Raw genomic sequence first — 22,410 nt, forward strand, 5'->3', positions numbered from 1 at the left:
CATTCAAAATGTGTAACTTGTACATTATATTTATTCATTGCACACAGACTGATGCATTCAAATGTTTATTTCATTTAATTTTGATGATTTGAAGTGGCAACAAATGAAAATCCAAAATTCCGTGTGTCACAAAATTAGAATATTACTTAAGGCTAATACAAAAAAGGGATTTTTAGAAATGTTGGCCAACTGAAAAGTATGAAAATGAAAAATATGAGCATGTACAATACTCAATACTTGGTTGGAGCTCCTTTTGCCTCAATTACTGCGTTAATGCGGCGTGGCATGGAGTCGATGAGTTTCTGGCACTGCTCAGGTGTTATGAGAGCCCAGGTTGCTCTGATAGTGGCCTTCAACTCTTCTGCGTTTTTGGGTCTGGCATTCTGCATCTTCCTTTTCACAATACCCCACAGATTTTCTATGGGGCTAAGGTCAGGGGAGTTGGCGGGCCAATTTAGAACAGAAATACCATGGTCCGTAAACCAGGCACGGGTAGATTTTGCGCTGTGTGCAGGCGCCAAGTCCTGTTGGAACTTGAAATCTCCATCTCCATAGAGCAGGTCAGCAGCAGGAAGCATGAAGTGCTCTAAAATTGCTGGTAGACGGCTGCGTTGACCCTGGATCTCAGGAAACAGAGTGGACTGACACCAGCAGATGACATGGCACCCCAAACCATCACTGATGGTGGAAACTTTACACTAGACTTCAGGCAACGTGGATCCTGTGCCTCTCCTGTCTTCCTCCAGACTCTGGGACCTCGATTTCCAAAGGAAATGCAAACCAAACCAACCCAAACCATCAGTGATGGTTTGGGGTGCCATGTCATCTGCTGGTGTCGGTCCACTCTGTTTCCTGAGATCCAGGGTCAACGCAGCCGTCTACCAGCAAGTTTTAGAGCACTTCATGCTTCCTGCTGCTGACCTGCTCTATGGAGATGGAGATTTCAAGTTCCAACAGGACTTGGCGCCTACACACAGCGCAAAATCTACCCGTGCCTGGTTTACGGACCATGGTATTTCTGTTCTAAATTGGCCCGCCAACTCCCCTGACCTTAGCCCCATAGAAAATCTGTGGGGTATTGTGAAAAGGAAGATGCAGAATGCCAGACCCAAAAACGCAGAAGAGTTGAAGGCCACTATCAGAGCAACCTGGGCTCTCATAACACCTGAGCAGTGCCAGAAACTCATCGACTCCATGCCACGCCGCATTAACGCAGTAATTGAGGCAAAAGGAGCTCCAACCAAGTATTGAGTATTGTACATGCTCATATTTTTCATTTTCATACTTTTCAGTTGGCCAACATTTCTAAAAATCCCTTTTTTGTATTAGCCTTAAGTAATATTCTAATTTTGTGACACACGGAATTTTGGATTTTCATTTGTTGCCACTTCAAATCATCAAAATTAAATGAAATAAACATTTGAATGCATCAGTCTGTGTGCAATGAATAAATATAATGTACAAGTTACACCTTTTGAATGCAATTACTGAAATAAATCAAGTTTTTCAAAATATTCTAATTTACTGGCTTTTACCTGTATGTAATGTACTAACAGGCACATTTATAATTACAATATTTACGTATTATGCTTATTTTAAATATGGCTGCTCATAAATTAAGTTTAAAAAACGTATCACGACGTTCGCTTTTCCCTTCGACAAGATCAATGATTACGAATCACTGCGGACATCATGGGAGCTAACAAACATAATTAGAACATCACTTACTGTAAAATGTCTGATGTTACTGGGATACCGACTGATGGGATGTTGATATATTTCTGTTTAGATGAAGAATGACTTATAATCCTCACAAAGAAAAAAGTGGGGTGTAATCAAGCGTCTTTTCATGTCTTTCCCGCCTGTTCCAGGTCTAACTTAAATGCCAAAGTTGACTAACTTGTCGGATTATGTCCTCATCCTACTATCAATGTGAGATGAGGACATTATTGCAGCACAAGTTACTTAGCTCTCAGTGATCATGGAACCGCTATAATAGTTAGTCTGCGTTAGCGCTTATAATAACATTATCAAAAATATTTGGTTAATACAAAATGTAAAGGGAGTATTGTTGGCGGTTTTTGGATGGTGGGATGGATAGTTGTTTAGAGGGCTGTATGGGCGTAATAGAGGACCTCCCATCGACTCCATTGTAAGCAGACTTTTACTTACGTTTATTTACGAGTTAGAATGCACTAAAAAAATACATCTATTTTCTTGCCTTATAATGATTGTAAATGATAGGCAAAATTAAAAAACAAATGACAGAAGTACTGTAACACAGAGGTGTGTGGTCTTAGGGAAATGTAAGTTCCAATAGCAGCAACTCCATATACAGCAGAGGTGTGGACTCGAGTCACATGACTTGGACTCGAGTCAGACTCGAGTCATGAATTTGATGACTTTAGACTCGACTTGACAAAATGTAAAAAGACTTGCAACTCGACTTAGACTTTAACATCAATGACTTGTGACTTCACTTGGACTTGAGCCTTTTGAATTGACATGACTTGACATGACTTGCTACTTTCCCCAAAACCCAAAGATGAAAAAGTTATTCGGGAGCGCTCCGTATTTTTCATTGTGTACTTGTCTATCAGCGTTGCGTGTGTCAGCTGGTGTGCTGTCAGTACAACAGCCAATCAAATTAGATCTACTTTGTTTTCATCACACAGCATTCATCCAATCAAATTGCAGGACAACCAACGAAGAAGACATGTCCAAACCACACGCCAGTGAACAAAAAATGATACCTAAAATAATTTTGTTTGGGTATAAAAATTACGAGGTGGTCAACACAAAACGGTTTGCAGTATGCAACACATGCGGTTCGAAAATTACTGATGGAGAGGCAACAACTTCGTCCGGCATTTGAAGTTGCACAAAGAACGGTAAGTTTTGAATGTAAGATAACGTTTATTGGCTAAGTAACGTGACTTTTATTTGCTGTGTAGTTAAATCAGTGAGGCTGTAAACTCACTGCTAACGTTATAACGTTATTGCAAACACGGGAATCTGTTGCAGTTCACTACCTTATTCATACTTTTTGTTCAGTGATTTTTTTTAAGCAGGGTTACGTTAGTCAATATATCACACGTAACGTTAGACGGCGGTCAGCAACAACGCGTATTTTAGCCACCTAAAAAAAGACAAAAATAGTCAAATAAAGGTCAGTTAAAATGTATACTATATTATGAATATGTGTACCGTTTTAGCTAGCTTTCTGACATACTGTTGGTTGTTTACCTCAGTGGTCCCCAACCACCGGGCCGCGGCCCGGTACTGGTCCGTGGATCGATTGGTATCGGGCCGCACAAGAAGTAATTTTTTTCTTTTTTCTTTTTTTAATTAAATCAACATAAAAAACACAAGATACACTTACAAGTAGTGCACCAACCCAAAACAACTCTCTCCCCCCTTTTGTTCTGGGCATTGAACATGAAGACTCTTCCTTCACTGTTCCGAGTGGCCATGAGAGTCTTGGCAGTGCCTGCCTCCAGTGCTCCAGTGGAGCGAGTTTTCAGCCATGGTGGCATCATACTACGCCCCCATCGTGCACAAATGACTGACAGACTCTTGGCTAATTTGGTCTTTTGCAAATGCAATGCAGCATAGGGCCCTGACATATAAAAAGTACAACTTTTTTGTTATGTTCACGTATATGTCATGTTTTTTCAATGTTAACACTTTTGTACAAATAAGTACATTTGCACTTTATTTTTCAATGTGTTTGTTCTGTAAAGGAATGAGTTAATGTTTAAAATGACTGGTTAATAGTGCTATTATAAAGTGCAATGTCAGCACAATTTTCTTTCCTGCAATTTAAAATGCACTTGTTTTAATAAATAAATACAGTGTTTGAAAAGCATACACAATCTGTGTTAATATATTAGTCTGTGGTTAAAAGGACTTGAAAGGACTCGAAACTCAAAATGCAGGACTTAGGACTTGACTTGAGACTTTCCAGTCTTGACTTTGGACTTGACTCGGGGCTTGCCTGTCTTGACTCGGGACTTGACTCGGACTTGAGGGCAAAGACTTGAGACTTACTTGTGACTTGCAAAACAATGACTTGGTCCCACCTCTGATATACAGTATACAAGACAAAAAGACATATTATTGCACATTGTCGCTGTGCACATCCTCATCTACTGTGATGACAGGGGAGTTTTTAAGTCTGTTAGTTTTGGTCCTGGGGAGGAACAGCCTGTCACTGACTAAACGACGGCGTGCAGAAGGTGACTTGCATCATCTGTGATGGCTAACAGTTTGTTCAGAGATCTTCTCTCTGCAATTGTCAACAGGGAGTGCCGCTCCGTGCCTTCCCAGGCTGAAGGAGTCCTTCTTTAAGGTGCTGCCGTCCCAGCACACTATAGTCTCATTTTTAATAGTCATTGTTATGGTGAGCATTGTGGTCTGAACTAGTGATTGACTGATATGTTTTTTTTCAGGGCCGATACCGAAACCGATTATTAGTCGTCAATGAGAACCAATATTTTGAGCTAATATTTATTTGCAGTAAAAGTTAGCTAAACATGAATAGTAGTATAGTATGATTTTTTTAGGACACATCGGACCAGTGGCGACAATAATGTTAAATGTGGCGCTAATGTTGTGGTTAATTTATCACTGAAAAACATCAGGGTATTTCACACACACGTTTATTACATGTGTCTAATGCTGCAGGGGAGAGGAGTGTCAGCATTTGCATTTCAATGCATTAGAAATCTTTTGGAAAAATTGGTGAAAATATGGGCTTTCTCTCCATCACAATAACTCGCAATCACTACCGTTCAAAAGTTTGGGGTCACCCAAACAATTTTGTGTTTTCCATGAAAAGTCACACTTATTCACCACCATACGTTGTGAAATGAATAGAAAATAGAGTCAAGACATTGACAAGGTTAGAAATAATGATTTGTATTTGAAATAAGATTTTTTTTACATCAAACTTTGCTTTCGTCAAAGAATCCTCCATTTGCAGCAATTACAGCATTGCAGACCTTTGGCATTCTCGCTGTTAATTTGTTGAGGTAATCTGGAGAAATTGCACCCCACACTTCTAGAAGCAGCTCCCACAAGCTGGATTGGTTGGATGGGCACTTCTTGCGTACCATACGGTCAAACTGCTCCCACAACAGCTCAATGGGGTTCAGATCTGGTGACTGCGCTGGCCACTCCATTACCGATAGAATACCAGCTGCCTGCTTCTTCTCTAAATAGTTCTTGCACAATTTGGAGGTGTGTTTTGGGTCATTGTCCTGTTGTAGGGTGAAATTGGCTCCAATCAAGCGCTGTCCACTGGGTATGGCATGGCGTTGCAAAATGGAGTGATAGCCTTCCTTATTCAGAATCCCTTTTACCCTGTACAAATCTCCCACCTTACCAGCACTAAAGCAACCCCAGACCATCACATGACCTCCACCATGCTTAACAGATGGCGTCAGGTATTCTTCCAGCATCTTTTCAGTTGTTCTGCGTCTCACAAACATTCTTCTTTGTGATCCAAACACCTCAAACTTCATTCGTCCACAACACTTTTTTCCAGTCTTCCTCTGTCCAATGTCTCTGTTCTTTTGCCCATCTTAATCTTTTTCTTTCATTGGCCAGTCTCAGATATGGCTTTTTCTTTGCCACTCTGCCTTGAAGCCCAGAATCCCGCAGCCGCCTCTTCACTGTAGATGTTGACACTGGTGTTTTGCGGGTACTATTTAATGAAGATGCCAGTTAGGGTCCTGTGAGGCGTCTGTTTCTCAAACTAGAGACTCTAATGTACTTATCTTCTTGCTCAGTTGTGCAACGCGGCCTTCCACTTCTTTTTCTACTCTGGTTAGAGCCTGTTTGTGCTGTCCTCTGAAGGGAGTAGTACACACCGTTGTAGGAAATCTTCAATTTCTTAGCAATTTCTCGCATGGAATAGCCTTCATTTCTAAGAACAAGAATAGACTGTCGAGTTTCAGATGAAAGTTCTCTTTTTCTGGCCATTTTGAGCGTTTAATTGACCTCACAAATGTGATGCTCCAGAAACTCAATCTGCTCAAAGGAAGGTCAGTTTTGTAGCTTTTGTAACAAGCTAAACTGTTTTCAGATGTGTGAACATGATTGCACAAGGGTTTTCTAATCATCAATTAGCCTTCTGAGCCAATGAGCAAACACATCGTACCATTAGAACACTGGAGTGATAGTTGCTGGAAATGGGCCTCTATACACCTATGTAGATATTGCACCAAAAACCAGACATTTGCAGCTGGAATAGTCATTTACCACATTAGCAATGTATAAAGTGTATTTCTTTAAAGTTAAGACTAGTTTAAAGTTATCTTCATTGAAGAGTACAGTGCTTTTCCTTCAAAAATAAGGACATTTCCATGTGACCCCAAACGTTAGAACGGTAGTGTACCTAATGTTATACAATTTACTAGCAGTTTATTAATTGTAAGGTTTCCACATGAGAAACCCTGAAATATTTCAAACATTTACATAAAAAACATTTTGGGCTCCTTCACGTAGCTTATAGTTGAGACATTTATCAAGCTGGCTGACATCATATCTTCCTCGATGTTACAGAAAGTATGAGAATGTCTGAGCTGCTGCCTGCTCTAATTTATTTATATAAAATGTCTTGTCTTTATCAAGATATTTACACAAAGTTTGGATTTTGTCAGAGATATATTTCTGTCGTCTTCATATTCATCCGTTTCTGTTGCGTTGTTTTTTGATTGAATCACGGAACCTGAAACTCTGCGCGCTCCTATAATGAGCCCACTCTGCAAATCCTGCAGTCGGAGACTTCACGAGTGACTCGGTCACTGCAGTAGTGAAAACAAATAAAGCAGGACCGGTAAGATGCCAGGAAAGGTCAATAAATGAATTAGACATTTTGACAGGTGAGCACAAGAGACGTACTGCAGGTGACCAGCACTCAAGGAGAGAGATTAAGGGGGAGCATGGACACGCGAGCGCAGCTAAGCAGACCGGAGAAGAATTCTCACAAGAACTCATATAAATATGCAGTCATATATCAAAACATATTTGCAGATAATTATTGCAGTGAGAGTAATTTTCATTCGTCAGTGAATTAAAAATAGGGACATTTTCTGGCTGTTGCTTGAGCAGTGGTTATTACTATCTACAGTACTTCACTAATTGTTATTTTTTAATTACTAAATACTAGTATTATATGTATATGTATTGTATCTGCTGATGTGTTCTGATGTAATTCTGTTGTATTAAAAAAAAAAAAGGCAGATCCCGGTCTATGTCAAAATGCAAAATATCGGCGCCGATAATCGGTCCAGCTGATAATCGGTCAATCTCTAGTCTGAACATATACTCCTGATGGAAACAAAGGTTATATTAAAACTGCTGTAAATTATGTCGTACATTTTCACTGATGTTCTTGGGGTTTAATTGATGTGTGTGCTTTTAAAATAAAATTGTTTAATTCTGAGAAAGAGAAACTATTCGCTGCAGTCAATTATGACTCTGACCCCGTATCTCAGCGACTCTGTCACAAACCTGGGGGTAAAGTTTGACTCAGATTTTAAATTCGAAAAACAAATCAGCAGCGTCGTTCAAAAAAGCTTTTATCAATTACGCCAAATAGCGAAAGTGAAACCGCTTCTATCAAGACATGATCTTGAGAAATTAATCCACGCTTTTATCTCGACTCGTCTTGATTATTGTAATGCCCTGTATGTTGGCATTAGCCAGGCCTCCCTCGCCCGCCTGCAGCTCGTGCAGAACTCTGCTGCTCGTCTGCTAACACAGACCCGCAGACGTGAGCACATCACCCCTATTTTAGCGTCCCTTCACTGGCTCCCTGTGCGTTACCGAATACATTTTAAACTCCTTTTATTTGTTTTCAAATGTCTAAACAACCTCGCGCCAACCTATCTCTCCGACCTCCTTCAGCCTTACTGCCCCACCCGATCCTTAAGATCAGCCGATCGGCTGCTGTTGACGGTCCCTGACACAAGGCTGAAGCTTAGAGGTGACAGAGCTTTCGCCGTTGCTGCTCCCAAGCTCTGGAACGACCTACCCCTGAGTGTTAGACAAGCCTCCTCTCTTCCTGTTTTTAAATCTCTCTTAAAAACATACTTTTATTCCATGGCTTTTAACACTGAGTGATATCCATCCTGCAATGGCGCCCCATAATACACCTGCTGTGATCCTGTTTTTATGTTTTTATTAATTCTATTTTAATTATTTATTTTTTATCGTGTTCTGTTTGTGTTGTGTTGTGTTTGCTCGGTACTCGTTTTATCTTTTAACCTGCTCATTGTACAGCACTTTGGCTACCCCTGTGGTAAATTTTAAATGTGCTCTATAAATAAAGTTGATTTGATTTGATTTGATGATCACTATTGACAGGTCTTGTCAAGACATTGTACTGTAAAAACTTTAGTTGCACTCATTGAAAAATACAGGTGAATGTATACTATGTATTTATTTAAGCATGTGCAGTAGGTATAATTTAGAACCCTGTGTGGATTAGAGAACATTCTAAATAAATTGTAACATGTGCGCGCGTTTCTTGTTTTAAAAAGATGTACCGTATTTTCCGCACTATAAGGCGCACCGGATTATTAGCCGCACCTTCAATGAATGGCATATTTCATAACTTTGTCCACCAATAAGCCGCCCCGGACTATAAGCCGCGCCTACGCTGCGCTAAAGGGAATGTCAAAAAAACAGTCAGATAGGTCAGTCAAACTTTAATAATATATTAAAAACCAGCGTTCTAACAACTCTGTTCACTCCCAAAATGTACGCAAATGTGCAATCACAAACATAGTAAAATTCAAAATAGTGCAGAGCAATAGCAACATAATGTTGCTCGAACGTTAATGTCACAACACACAAAATAAACATAGCGCTCACTTTCTGAAGTTATTCTTCATTCATAAATCCCTCGAATTTTTCTCCTTCGGTGTCCGAATTGAAAAGTTGGGCGAATGTCGTCCGGTGCTGCCTCTGTCTTAGTGAAGGTGTGTTCGCCTTCGGTCATCCATTGTTCCCACGCAGTTAGCAGTCTAGCTTCGAATGCCCTGTTGACACCAATATCTAGCGGCTGGAGGTCTTTTGTCAATCCACCCGGAATGACGGCGAGTATTGAATTAAGCGCGTAAGCGTGTCTCTCAATGTGATGTTATGAGCTAGCAAATATAACAACTACACTACCCAGCATGCAACGAGTGACGAGCATGCGCGGTAGCCCTGAGAAGCGTTGTTGTATGCTGGCAGTTAGAATGTGGTTATGAGCACGCTGTGAGTAAACGTTGAGAACTCAGTTAACACGCCTCGTCTGCATTATTTATAATTAGACAGACAACACACTTAATAGGAGCCATTTTGGGGTCTTTACATAAACACACAAATGGAAATGAAACGTCACATATCCCAGCATGCACCGCGTGCTTCTTCTTCTTCCGGGGCGGGTGGTTGCTTACAGTAGAAGAAGAAGCGCTTCCTGTTCTATGGGGGCGGGTGCTTACCTTGGCGGTTGCTTGCGTAGAAGAAGAAGCGCTTCCTGTTCTACCGGGAAAAAAGATGGCGGCTGTTTACCGAAGTTGCGAGATCGAAACTTTATGAAAATGAATCGTAATATTAATCCATATATAAAGCGCACCGGGTTAAAAGCCGCACTGTCAGCTTTTGAGTAAATTTGTGGTTTTTAGGTGCGGCTAATGGTGCGGAAAATACGGTATGTAGTATACTCATTCATTAGAATCCCCAAATTAATTGACATTCATGCCCGTGATGAGTGTAATGTACATTTCCAGCCACAGTTGTAGTTCCTCCATTTGTCAGATTTGGTTTCACAATGCTACAGAAGTGCTAAAGTGAATATGTTAAATAAATGGTCAAGGGAACCACACATATCTCTTTCTCATCTATTCACTTAACATCAGCCCTGTAGTTCTTCATCATGATTTCAAACCCACTTGCGGCGATGTCCTCACTTGAAAACCATTATGTCTTAATGGGAAAGTATTGAATGCATGATAAACCTTTTGCTAATTAAGAAATCGCCCTCTGAGTAGATAATGAGTCAGTCCTTTTCCTTCCCCTAAATAGTTTTTTTCCTGAAGAAATTAAGAAAGGCAGAGGTTGAGGGGAGCAAAGCAAACTAATACTATAGTTTGACCTAGATGAATGTGTAAGTCTCAATGCTAACTTTATTACTTGTCTATGTCTATTATACTAAATGGAACGGTACAAATGATTAAACTTTTTATTTTCAGCCAACATAAAACAGCATTAAGCACCAAAAAACACACTCCCTGTGTGCACTCGTGGCTGCCAAGAATGATTGTACTTTTATGGGTGTTTTGAGATTTCCAGATAACGTGCATGATTCTTTTGTTGGGTTTTCAAGGTACCAGTGGAAACAGGAGAAAACAATGACATTAAACGGCAAAATGCTGTCTGGATTGCGTAAGTTGGCCTGCTTCAATACATTCTTATGTATTATGAGAGTAACGTTGTACCTTTTTAAAGAAAAACTGCACGTTTTTTTACATTTTGCCCAACAGTGACTCACAATTATGACTTATGGGATGGTTGTATCTATTACCATTTGTGCTTTTCTTGAGCTGCTAAATTCAGAATAATCCTCACACCTCACTTAAAAAAATGCTCCGAGCAATATTGCGATGGTTAATGCTGCGTTCCGTTTATTGAGAGCCATATAGTATAAAGTTGGTAGCATGGGAATTTTAAAAGTGACCAACTTCCTGGCTTGATGACAAAATCTATTATACAAGTGAGTAGAGATGTAACAATAAACTATAACAATGATAACCGCAGTTAAACTCCAGATGGTTAGTATTCAACAAAATGACAAAAAAAACATGATAGATAACTGCACTTTGATAAACTCACAAACTGACTGGTGCCAGCTCACTGGCTTGAATGCTAACATGAAAACAAGAGACATTAACGTCTATTCGCATTAAGATATGACATAACCCAATATAAAATGATATAAACACATTGCTGTCTGAGCAACTACGCTATTAACTTGTGCACATTGCTACTACAAGTTGTGCTCTTTTAGACTGAGTGATCGTTTTATACTCACAGGAAAATAAGACTAAAAGTGTTTTTATGGTGCGTTCAAGTACCCAGAGGAGGATGCTACAAAGCTCGCCAGAAATAATGAATAATAATAGGTTGTATTTGTGACACACTTTACTTTTAAATAAATCTTAAAGTGCTACAGAACAAACCAATATTTAAAACAATAAAAGCTTAGTATTTAAAACAGGTCTAATACTAAGACTAAACACTATATGACAAAAGGACTGAACAATGCTTGAAGAATGAAGAATACATTATATAGAACATTTATGATATAAAGATCTACAGAGGCAGAAAACAAGTACAAAACATATAAGAACGAGCTAACTAGCATACTGCAAACACGGAGGAAAGAATATTGCAGTCAAACATTGGACCGGAACAAAAACAATATGAGAGCAACATGGGACATCCTAAATAGCATTATTAAAAATGGGGATAAGAAGGATTATCCTAAATACCTCTCAGATGGAAATGTAAAAAATGACAATATGAACAAAGTACTTTGTGAACATTGGACCAAATCTGGAGGAAAACTCCAGATCCCGATTCAGTTGAGGACTTGAATGACACTATAGACAGAAATCCTCACTCGATGTTCCTCGAAGGTGTGACAAAAGAGGAAATAATCAATATTGTGAAAAAAGGAAATCCACGACCACAACTGATTGTAATGGAATTGATATGGAAACGATAAAAAAGGTTATTGAAGAGATTTTTGAATTTGTAATATATATTAGCAGCCTATCATTTCAAACAGGCAAATTCCCAGATAAAATGAAAATAGCAAAAGTTATTTATAAGACTGGTGACAAACGCTAGCTTACAAACTACAGACCTGTTTCTCTACTTCCACAATTTTCTAAAATGATTGAAAAACTGTTTAACAACAGATTGGACACAACTCACAGACAACCGATACAGATATAGAGCCAATCAATCAATCAATGTTTATTTATATAGCCCTAAATCACAAGTGTCTCAAAGGGCTGCACAAGCCAAAACGACATCCTCGGTACAGAGCCAACCTTCATCAGTGGAGGGAATACTTTGAAGGCCTCCTCAATCCCACCAACACATCTTCCTATGAGGAAGCAGTGTCTGGGGAATCTGTGGTGGGCTGAGGTTGCCAAGGTAGTTCAAAAGCTCCTTGGTGGCAAGCCCCCTGGGGGGTGGTTGAGATCCACCCGGGTTTCAGGGAAGAGATCTTGCCCCAAGTGGAGGAGTTCAAGTACCTTGTAGTCTTGTTCACGTGTGAGGGGAGAGTGGGATTGTGAGATCGACAGGCGGATTGGTGCGGCGTCTTCAGTTATGCAGATGCTGTATCGATCTGTTGTGGTGAAGAAGGAGCTGAGCCGGAAGGCAAAGCTCTCAATTTCCCGGTCGATCTATGTTCCCATCCTCACCTATGGTCATGAGCTTTGGGTTATGACTGAAAGGACAAGATCACGGGTGCAAGCGGCCAAAATGAGTTTCCTCCGCCGGGTGGCGGGGCTCTTCGTTTAGAGATAGGGTGAGAATCTCTGTCATCTGGGAGGAGCTCAAAGTAAAGCCGCTGCTCCTCCACATCGAGAGGAGCCAGATGAGGTGGTTCAGGCATCTGGTCAGGATGCAACCCAAACGCCTCCCTAGGGAGGTGTTTAGGGCACGTCCAACCGGTAGGAGGCCACGAGAAGACCCAGGACACGTTGGAAGGATCCCCCGGGAGGATCTGGACGAAGTGGCTGGGGAGAGGGACGTCTGGGCTTCCCTGATTAGGCTGCTGCCCCCATGACCTGACCTCAGATAAGCGGAAGAAAATGGATAAATGGATGGATGGATGAAAGAAAAAAATCAGGCATATTTTTGTTTCCAATAGGCCAATATTGCAAAAAAGACTCTTGCTGTGTACAACTGAAAAACCCTACTGTGTGAGAGAAAGTGTACAGCTATGGTAGACAATAGCATACTTGCAGTAAAGTGCCATACAGGTGGTCATCGGTTTACGGACAAGTTCCATTTTTACGACCTGTTGTAAGTAGAATTTTAGTGTAAGTAGTAACTCATACCTAAATGAACACTTAAGTCACTCAGACACAAAACACATGAATGAGATAAAACACAGGTATAAAAACAAATAATACATTAATTAAATGAAACAATAATGATAAGAAAGAGAGAACATTTCCTGACCTTTATCCATTTTAAAATCTTAGCCAAAGAAACTTTTGCTGCTTTATCATCCCCCACACCCGACCAGCACCTAGTGATGAACCAAGTGTTAAATCAGCGTTGATCCTGATCTTACAGCCAAATAATTAGCAACCTTTCCATCTCAATAATGAGACCATAATGCTGCTTAGTTATTATTACTGTCGCTTTCATAAGAGCAGATCTTTTTTTTTAAGAGCAGAACTTTTAACATGCTTAAAGATACCACCTTTATCCTAACTGATGGTGGTGAGAGTCAAGCGGTTGAGACCAAAAGCTTATAGGGTTACCTCAGGATATAGAAACATGGTGCAGTCAGAAGGTTTTTAATCAGGGGAAAAAGGTACAAGAGAGTTGAATAACAAAAGACTGGCTAGGGAACTCAACTTATTGCTAACCATAAAGCAGATGGAATGCAAAAATCAAGAAGCTAATAAAGTCCATGGTCACACAACAGCAAAACCCCCACAAATGTAGAGACATTTTGAGCAAAAAACACACACTAAACAGGCAGCATCCATCCAACAACACTGGGCATATGAAACTCCATCATTAGTCACTGTCACAAACATTTCTGCCATGTTTGATCGAGTTACAATACTCACTGCTCATCACGGTAAAGGACCTGAAATGTATCACGATCATCGATCATCATCATATAATCACCCAGCCCTACCCTGAGTCGTAGTCAAATCAAATCGTGAGGGGCCTAAAATGGCATACTCCTATCATGCACTGTAACTAGTTCTACTTCAAGTCTCGCATTTCCGGAACAAAATTAAGTTTGAAATTTGTTTATGAGTGTGCATTTGTAGCCACGAAACGTCCTCACAAAAAATATTGTAAAACGAGGAACACCTGTAATCCCTCCATACCTCCTCTTAGTGCATATACAGGTAAAAGCCAGTAAATTAGAATATTTTGAAAAACTTGATTTATTTCAGTAATTGCATTCAAAAGGTGTAACTTGTACATTATATTTATTCATTGCACACAGACTGATGCATTCAAATGTTTATTTCATTTAATTTTGATGATTTGAAGTGGCAACAAATGAAAATCCAAAATTCCGTGTGTCACAAAATTAGAATAGCATGAAGTGCTCTAAAACTAGCTGGTAGACGGCTGCGTTGACCCTGGATCTCAGGAAACAGAGTGGACCGACACCAGCAGATGACATGGCACCCCAAACCATCACTGATGGTGGAAACTTTACACTAGACTTCAGGCAACGTGGATCCTGTGCCTCTCCTGTCTTCCTCCAGACTCTGGGACCTCGATTTCCAAAGGAAATGCAAAATTTGCATGGTTGGGTGATGGTTTGGGGTGCCATGTCATCTGCTGGTGTCGGTCCACTCTGTTTCCTGAGATCCAGGGTCAACGCAGCCGTCTACCAGCAAGTTTTAGAGCACTTCATGCTTCCTGCTGCTGACCTGCTCTATGGAGATGGAGATTTCAAGTTCCAACAGGACTTGGCGCCTGCACACAGCGCAAAATCTACCCGTGCCTGGTTTACGGACCATGGTATTTCTGTTCTAAATTGGCCCGCTAACTCCCCTGACCTTAGCCCCATAGAAAATCTGTGGGGTATTGTGAAAAGGAAGATGCAGAATGCCAGACCCAAAAACGCAGAAGAGTTGAAGGCCACTATCAGAGCAACCTGGGCTCTCATAACACCTGAGCAGTGCCAGAAACTCATCGACTCCATGCCACGCCGCATTAACGCAGTAATTGAGGCAAAAGGAGCTCCAACCAAGTATTGAGTATTGTACATGCTCATATTTTTCATTTTCATACTTTTCAGTTGGCCAACATTTCTAAAAATCCCTTTTTTGTATTAGCCTTAAGTAATATTCTAATTTTGTGACACACGGAATTTTGGATTTTCATTTGTTGCCACTTCAAATCATCAAAATTAAATGAAATAAACATTTGAATGCATCAGTCTGTGTGCAATGAATAAATATAATGTACAAGTTACACCTTTTGAATGCAATTACTGAAATAAATCAAGTTTTTCAAAATATTCTAATTTACTGGCTTTTACCTGTATAAGGTTATACTATATTGAGCATGTCTTGATTGTGTCACAGGTACTTTGGTTTTGGCCCAAGTGCTGTTTTTTTCTGCTAGATAAAGTAGAGATACAGTACAATGCCAGTGTTTCCAACTGCTTCAGGTTGTGTACGGAATAGAAGTTATTAAGCAATATATTTTGTTTTTGTCTGCGGATAGAAGTAAGTAGACTGTCTAGCTGTGATGGGCCACATGGTTACAGGTGACATTGACAAAGCAAGAATATTCAGAGTGCCAATAAAAAAATTTCTGTGGCATAACATTGTTCCTCCGGGCACAATTTGGAGACCTGAGCGTGCGTGCATCTAAGCATCCATCCATCCATCCATCTTCTTCCGCTTATCCGAGGTCGGGTCGCGGGGGCAGCAGCTTAAGCAGGGAAGCCCAGACTTCCCTCTCCCCAGCCACTTCGTCCAGCTCCTCCCGGGGGATCCCGAGGCGTTCCCAGGCCAGCCGGGAGAGATAGTCTTCCCAGCGTGTCCTGGGTCTTCCCCGTGGCCTCCTACCGGTCGGACGTGCCCGAAACACCTTCCTAGGGAGGCGTTCGGGTGGCATCCTGACCAGATGCCCGAACCACCTCATCTGGCTCCTCTCGATGTGGAGGAGCAGCGGCTTTACTTTGAGCTCCCCCCGAATGACAGAGCTTCTCACCCTATCTCTAAGGGAGAGCCCCGCCACTCGACGGAGGAAACTCATTTCGGCCGCTTGTACCCGTGATCTTGTCCTTTCGGTCATGACCCAAAGCTCATGACCATAGGTGAGGATGGGAACGTAGATCGACCGGTAAATCGAGAGCTTTGCCTTCTGGCTCAGCTCCTTCTTCACCACAACGGATCGATACAGCGTCCGCATTACTGAAGACGCCGCACTGATCCGCCTGTCGATCTCACGATCCACTCTTCCCCCACTCGTGAACAAGACTCCGAGGTACTTGAACTCCTCCACTTGGGGCAAGATCTCCTCCCCAACCCGGAGATGGCACTCCACCCTTTTCCGGGAGAGAACCATGGACTCGGACTTGGAGGTGCTGATTCTCATCCCAGTCGCTTCACACTCGGCTGCGAACCGATCCAGTGAGAGCTGAAGATTTTGGCCGGAGGAAGCCATCAGGACCACATCATCTGCAAATAGCAGTGACCTAATCCTGCAGCCACCAAACCAGATCCCCTCAACGCCCTGACTGTGCCTAGAAATTCTGTCCATAAAGGTTATGAACAGAATCGGTGACAAAGGACAGCCTTGGCGGAGTCCAACCCTCACTGGAAACGTGTCCGACTTACTGCCGGCAATGCGGACCAAGCTCTGACACTGATTATACAGGGAGCGAACTGCCACAATAAGACAGTCCGTTACCCCATACTCTCTGAGCACTCTCCACAGGACTTCCCGGGGTACACGGTCGAATGCCTTCTCCAAGTCCACAAAGCACATGTAGACTGGTTGGGCAAACTCCCATGCACCCTCAAGGACCCTGCCGAGAGTATAGAGCTGGTCCACAGTTCCACGACCGGGACGAAAACCACACTGTTCCTCCTGAATCCGAGGTTCGACTATCCGGCGAAGCCTCCTCTCCAGTACACCTGAATAGACCTTACCGGGAAGGCTAAGCACATGAAACCATTCTCTCTGTTTAAAATTTCTATTTCATACAGGTTCTCAAAATTGGTCCTATGGTTGCCCACTTTACATACTCCTACACAAGGCACATATTTTACATAAGAAAAATCTCACTCCACACCACCAAACAAAAATGTTGTAAGCATGGTAGGTGGTTTGGCAAGTAATTTTTACCTCCTGCCATCTAGTGGAAAAGGATTTGATTGTTCAGGAATTTTGCTAATCTCCCGCGACGCACTTGTTGACGTTTCACTATGTGCCACAGCACAGCGGTTGGGAATCACTCCTCTAACAAACAATCTCTTGCTTTTGTCTCACCCAGTTTTGCCTGCCAGGTGCAGGGAAAAGCTTTGCACAATGTGGCAGTTCAATGTATGTGTGGAGAGGTATGTGTGGGCAAGTGTGTGAGTGTATGTCTGCGTGTTTGTCGGGACATCCAGCCAGGAACAGAACTGCTGCTGGGTGGTGAAACTGCAAGGAGAAGTGATGTAAGAGACAGACCCAATGCACAGAACTTCTCTGAAAGTCAACACAGAGGTAACTAAACATAAAACAAATGTATTATTTTTAAATGGTTTCATTTAACCGTCATAGAAAATAATCTTATGTGTGATATGTATAATTGTGCTAATTTGCAATAAAACAACCACAAAAAATCAACAGCTCAACACATTACAAGGAGGAAAGAAGGAAGGAACTTTACTGTCATTGCTCAAGTACAAAAAAAGTTCATTTTCAGCAAACCCAGTTAAAAGAAGACACAGTACATTGTACAGGGAGACAGAACAGGAACGCTGATGGGTCGCCACTTACGGCGCCCCACAAAAAGTATGGTATTATGTGAACGCTGGAGATGAGGGGGGTTTGAGTAAAAAAAAAGGGAGCCAATGCTGGGCGCGAAAAAAAATTTGAGCGCCATGATAAGCACACATCCACATGTTACGACACAGGGACCATGAGACTTGCAACAGGATTTGCAGGGGGGGCTTCCGAATGTGGAGCTGCTGCCCTTCTGGCGCTGCTCCAGTCATTTGTCTCACCTAAAGGAGTTAGGCAAAGGCATGGTGTGGGGGTGAGGGTGTGTGTGCATATGTATCCATGGACCATGTTGTCTGTAGGCCTGGAGTTGCTATGCAGGAACAGAGTTCATCTCTCCAGGTGTTTTTGACAGGGAAGGATTTTGTTTTGTCTTTGCTGCACTGTCCTCGAGGGGAATCATTAAGCAACAACATTGCCACGTCGCAGCCGGTGAAAACAATTCAGATTAGAATGGTCGTATTTGAGCAACTTTTCACTCTAATTGTCTATTTCTGGTTTTCAAATTCATCCTGCAGGGCAGACGTCTGATGTTATCCAATTTGCGATTTATCAAAAATCACTAAAGTCTGAGTGCCCAGAGTTCTGCCCACATCCTCCAATCATTTGTGGCAGATTTGGGGTATCTTAAACAGCTGCCAGCATCTTCCAATTTGTCGATACACCTGGGCAATCTCCAATCAGCAGATGTCCTGTTTTCATGATCTTGAATAGGTAGATATCCAGGCATGCAGCACTTTGCTTCTCCCAAGAGTCAGTCGTGTGTCCAGCAACAACCATTCCAACAGGACAGGCAGGTTCCCCTGAAACTGAGATCTTGTCAATTTTATTGAGAGGCCAGTTGATAGGTTCTATTGCTTAGATTTTGAAGAGCAATGCAAAAAGAGGCTACAAGAAAGTCAAAAAAGAAAGGACGAGACAAAGAAGCGGAAAGGGGAAGGAGTGCCACTGCCTTGCATAGAATCATGAGAGAGAGAAAAACACTGTAGTCGCTATTTTTTGTAGTTGTCAATTATTGAAAGAATGTACATTTAGAAAATAAATTTAATTTGCAATGGAGGCTCAGTCTTCTTCAGGGCAACTCTAGGTGGCTGCACATACAGTTGTGGTCAAAAGTATACATACACTTGTGAAGGACATAATGTCATGGCTGTCTTGAGTTTCCAACAATTTCTACAACTCTTATTTTTTTGTGATAGAGTGATTGGAGCACATACTTGTTTGTCACAAAAAACATTCATGAAGTTTGGTTCTTTTATCATTTATTATGGGTCTACTGAAAATGTGACCAAAAGTATACATAGAGCAAAATACATGATCAATTTTGGTGATGTTTGGTGATGATGGACTGAGAGGCTACCATGCAAGAAGGAAGACCTTGCTCCAGAGGCGACACCTTATGGTTTGCTGCTGATCACATGGACAAAGATAAGACCTTCTGGAAGAAAATTCTGTGGTCAAATGAAACAAAAATTGAGCTGTTTGGCCACAATATCCAGAAATATGTTTGGAGGAGAAAAGGACTTCCGGTTGAGGACGCATGGCGTGAAGACGTATTAGCCTCTAGCTCCCGCTTTACTCTTCCTTTTAACATGCACCCCACCTGTATTTGAAGAGCATTTAACCGCTGGTAACTCTTTTCTACTACAACGACGCATAGCAACACGCTTGATGACTGACAATGCCTCCCAAATCTGCAAAGTCGCAAGAGAAGGCAGAGGCAGATGCTGCAGCCGTTAGCAAATCTGAGCTAATTGCTATATTATCGGACCACAGATCAACCTTGTTGACTGAGCTCAAAACATCCTTTAGCGAGGTGAACGAGAAGCTGGACGGACTTCAGGAGACTGTCAATAGACATAACTATAGATTGACTTCATTAGAGGAAAATGCCGAATCCCTACATCAGCGGTTGGAGCAGGTGGAGGCTGTTTGTGACATGCTACAGGCCGACAACCAGAAGCTAAAGGCTAAGCTCACCGACCTGGAGGGAAGGAGCAGGCGGAGTAATGCCCGGCTAGTTGGCTTACCTGAAGGGATAGAAGGCCCGCAACCTACCAAGTTTTTATCCTTGTTGCTGAAGGAAGTACTTGGTGAGGAAGTATTCGCCTCTCCACCTGAGCTGGACCGCGCTCATCGCAGCCTGGCCCCCAAGCCGGCACACGGGGACAAGCCCCGACCTATCCTGCTCTGTTTTCATCGCTTCCAGAGTAAAGAGCTGCTGATCCGGGAGGCTAGGAAGAAGGGTACGCTGCAATATCACGGGCACGCGTTCAGAGTGTACGAAGACTACTCTCCAGAGGTAGTGAATCAGCGGAGGGCTTACCGGACTGAGATGGCGTCTCTGTACAAGATGGGACTCAAACCCTCGCTACTTTACCCGGCCAGGCTACGCATCACACAGACGGACGGCACTCGCGTTTGGCTTGGATCAGTAGCCGAGGCAGCTAACTATATCAAGGCGTATAAAGACTCTTCATAACGGCCTCATCAACAAACTTTGTTTATGAGTTACAGTGAGTTTAAGACCTGGACTGTATAATCATATTACACGTTATACTTTCTACCTCAATCTATATGACTGTTTTTTTGTTTGTTTGTTTGTTTGTTTGTTTTTTGAAAAAGCATTTATTTTTTTTGATTATATATACATTTAATAGTTTACCCTGTTTTATTATATTTACATCTAATATATATCTTTGTACTCAGTTATTTCCCTGTATCAGGTGGGGTACTTAATAGGTTAATAATATGGGGGAGTAGAGGGTTTTTGGTTCTTTTTTAAGAAGTAATCTGGAAGTCTTTAAGTTAGTTAGGGAAGGTGTGCTGTTTTTTTTTTTAATAGCTGAATTCACCTTAGGGTTGGGGGGAGGTTGTTTTTGTTTTGCTGTCACTCAAGGCATAAAGGCTGGTCATTATTACTTGAGTACTTGGTCTAAACTTAATTGGCACCGTATCACCTGTTTGATGTTTAACTGTTTTTCCATATCATACATAGAAGCAGCATGAACTGTGACATCAACCTCGTTAGCTGGAATGTCAAGGGCCTGAATCACCCGGTAAAGAGGAAAAAAGCACTAGTACACCTCAAGCGTCTGAGGACGGGAATTGCCTTTCTGCAGGAGACCCACCTTCGAAGGTCAGATCACTCTCGTTTAAAATGTGGTTGGGTGGGTCAGCTCTTCCATTCTACTTTTCAGGCTAAGGCGAGAGGCGTTGCCATATTGATAAATAAGGATATATCTTTTACCCCCTCTGGTATCATAGCAGACTCAAACGGACGTTATATTATAGTTACTGGCCAACTCTATAACACCAAGGTTGTACTGGCTAACGTATATGCTCCGAATTTTGATGATGCCCAGTTTTTTGATCGTCTCATCAAATTACTTCCAGATCTAAACTCTCACCAGCTCATTATGGGAGGTGATTTTAATTTTTGTTTAGAACCTGGGATGGACAGATCAACAGCCAGAAAAGGTTATGTAGCATCTAAATCAGTTTCCTATATACAAACTTTTCTTTCGGAATTTGGCATATCCGATATATGGCGTTTTTTGCATCCAAAAAGTAGGGAATACTCCTTCTTTTCGCATGTGCACCACACATATAGCAGAATCGACTATTTTTTCACTGACAATAAATTAACTCCCTACATAAGTTCTTGTGAGTATCAAACTATACTAATATCTGACCATGCTCCCCTTTTATTGAAGCTGAATTTGCCTGAATCAAGGACAATTAGAAGAAATTGGAGGTTTAACTCTCTATTATTAGCAGATGAAAATTTTGTACTTTTTTTATCAGAACAAATCTCTCTATTTTTGGAAATAAACATGACCACAGATGTTTCAGTTGCGACTGTTTGGGAGGCCCTTAAGGCTTACTTAAGAGGGCAGATAATATCTTTCATGGCTAATAAGAGAAAGAACTCTGAAGCAAAACAACTAAGTCTGGACAAGCAAATAGCTGAAATTGATAAAATATATGCACAATTCCCATCTCCTGACTTATATAAAGAGCGTATGAAACTTAAAGCAGAATATGACCTTATTTCATCATTTTTCATTGAAAACCTTCTGCTCAGGAATAGGAGTGTTCTGTATGAACATGGTGAGAAGGCAGGGGAAATTCTGTCCAGACAATTGAAGGGGGTAAGAGCTAAACAAATTATCAATGGGGTGCTTTCTCAGGATGGTAGGGTCACTACAGACCAACAGGAAATAAATAATATTTTTAAAGATTACTATTGTAAACTGTATGCATCCAACAGTCCCTCCAATCCCAATGCCATACAGGACTTCTTTAAGGATCTGCGTATCCCATCCTTGCCACCAGATCAGGTCTTAAATCTAGATAAGCCAGTAACACAACAAGAAATATCGGAGGCCATTAAGTCTCTGCAAACTAAAAAATCACCTGGTTTGGATGGTCTGCCGTGTGAATTTTATGTGAAATTCTCTACACAGTTAGCTCCTATTTTGGCAGCCATGTATTCAGAATCACTAGTAGCGGGATTTCTCCCAACCACCCTAAATCAGGCATGCATAACATTACTGGCAAAAAAGAGCAAGGACCCCTTAGACTGCGGATCCTATAGACCCATATCTTTGTTAAACACAGACT

The 22,410-nt window shown here is 41.6% G+C and overlaps 1 protein-coding gene across 1 annotated transcript in view; it reads left to right on the forward strand.

Moving 5' to 3' along the window:
- LOC133616074 (uncharacterized) overlaps nucleotides 1–22,410 on the forward strand; it is a 78,530-nt gene that overhangs the window by 6,328 nt on the left and 49,792 nt on the right. The window contains exons 3-4 of the mRNA XM_061975134.1: nucleotides 10,382–10,440; nucleotides 17,291–17,505. Coding sequence (XP_061831118.1) covers nucleotides 10,382–10,440; nucleotides 17,291–17,505 — 274 coding nt within the window. The remainder of the gene's footprint in view (nucleotides 1–10,381; nucleotides 10,441–17,290; nucleotides 17,506–22,410) is intronic.

The sequence above is a fragment of the Nerophis lumbriciformis genome, linkage group LG15 (genome assembly GCF_033978685.3).
Source record: "Nerophis lumbriciformis linkage group LG15, RoL_Nlum_v2.1, whole genome shotgun sequence".
In the NCBI taxonomy this organism is placed as follows: Eukaryota; Metazoa; Chordata; class Actinopteri; order Syngnathiformes; family Syngnathidae; genus Nerophis; species Nerophis lumbriciformis.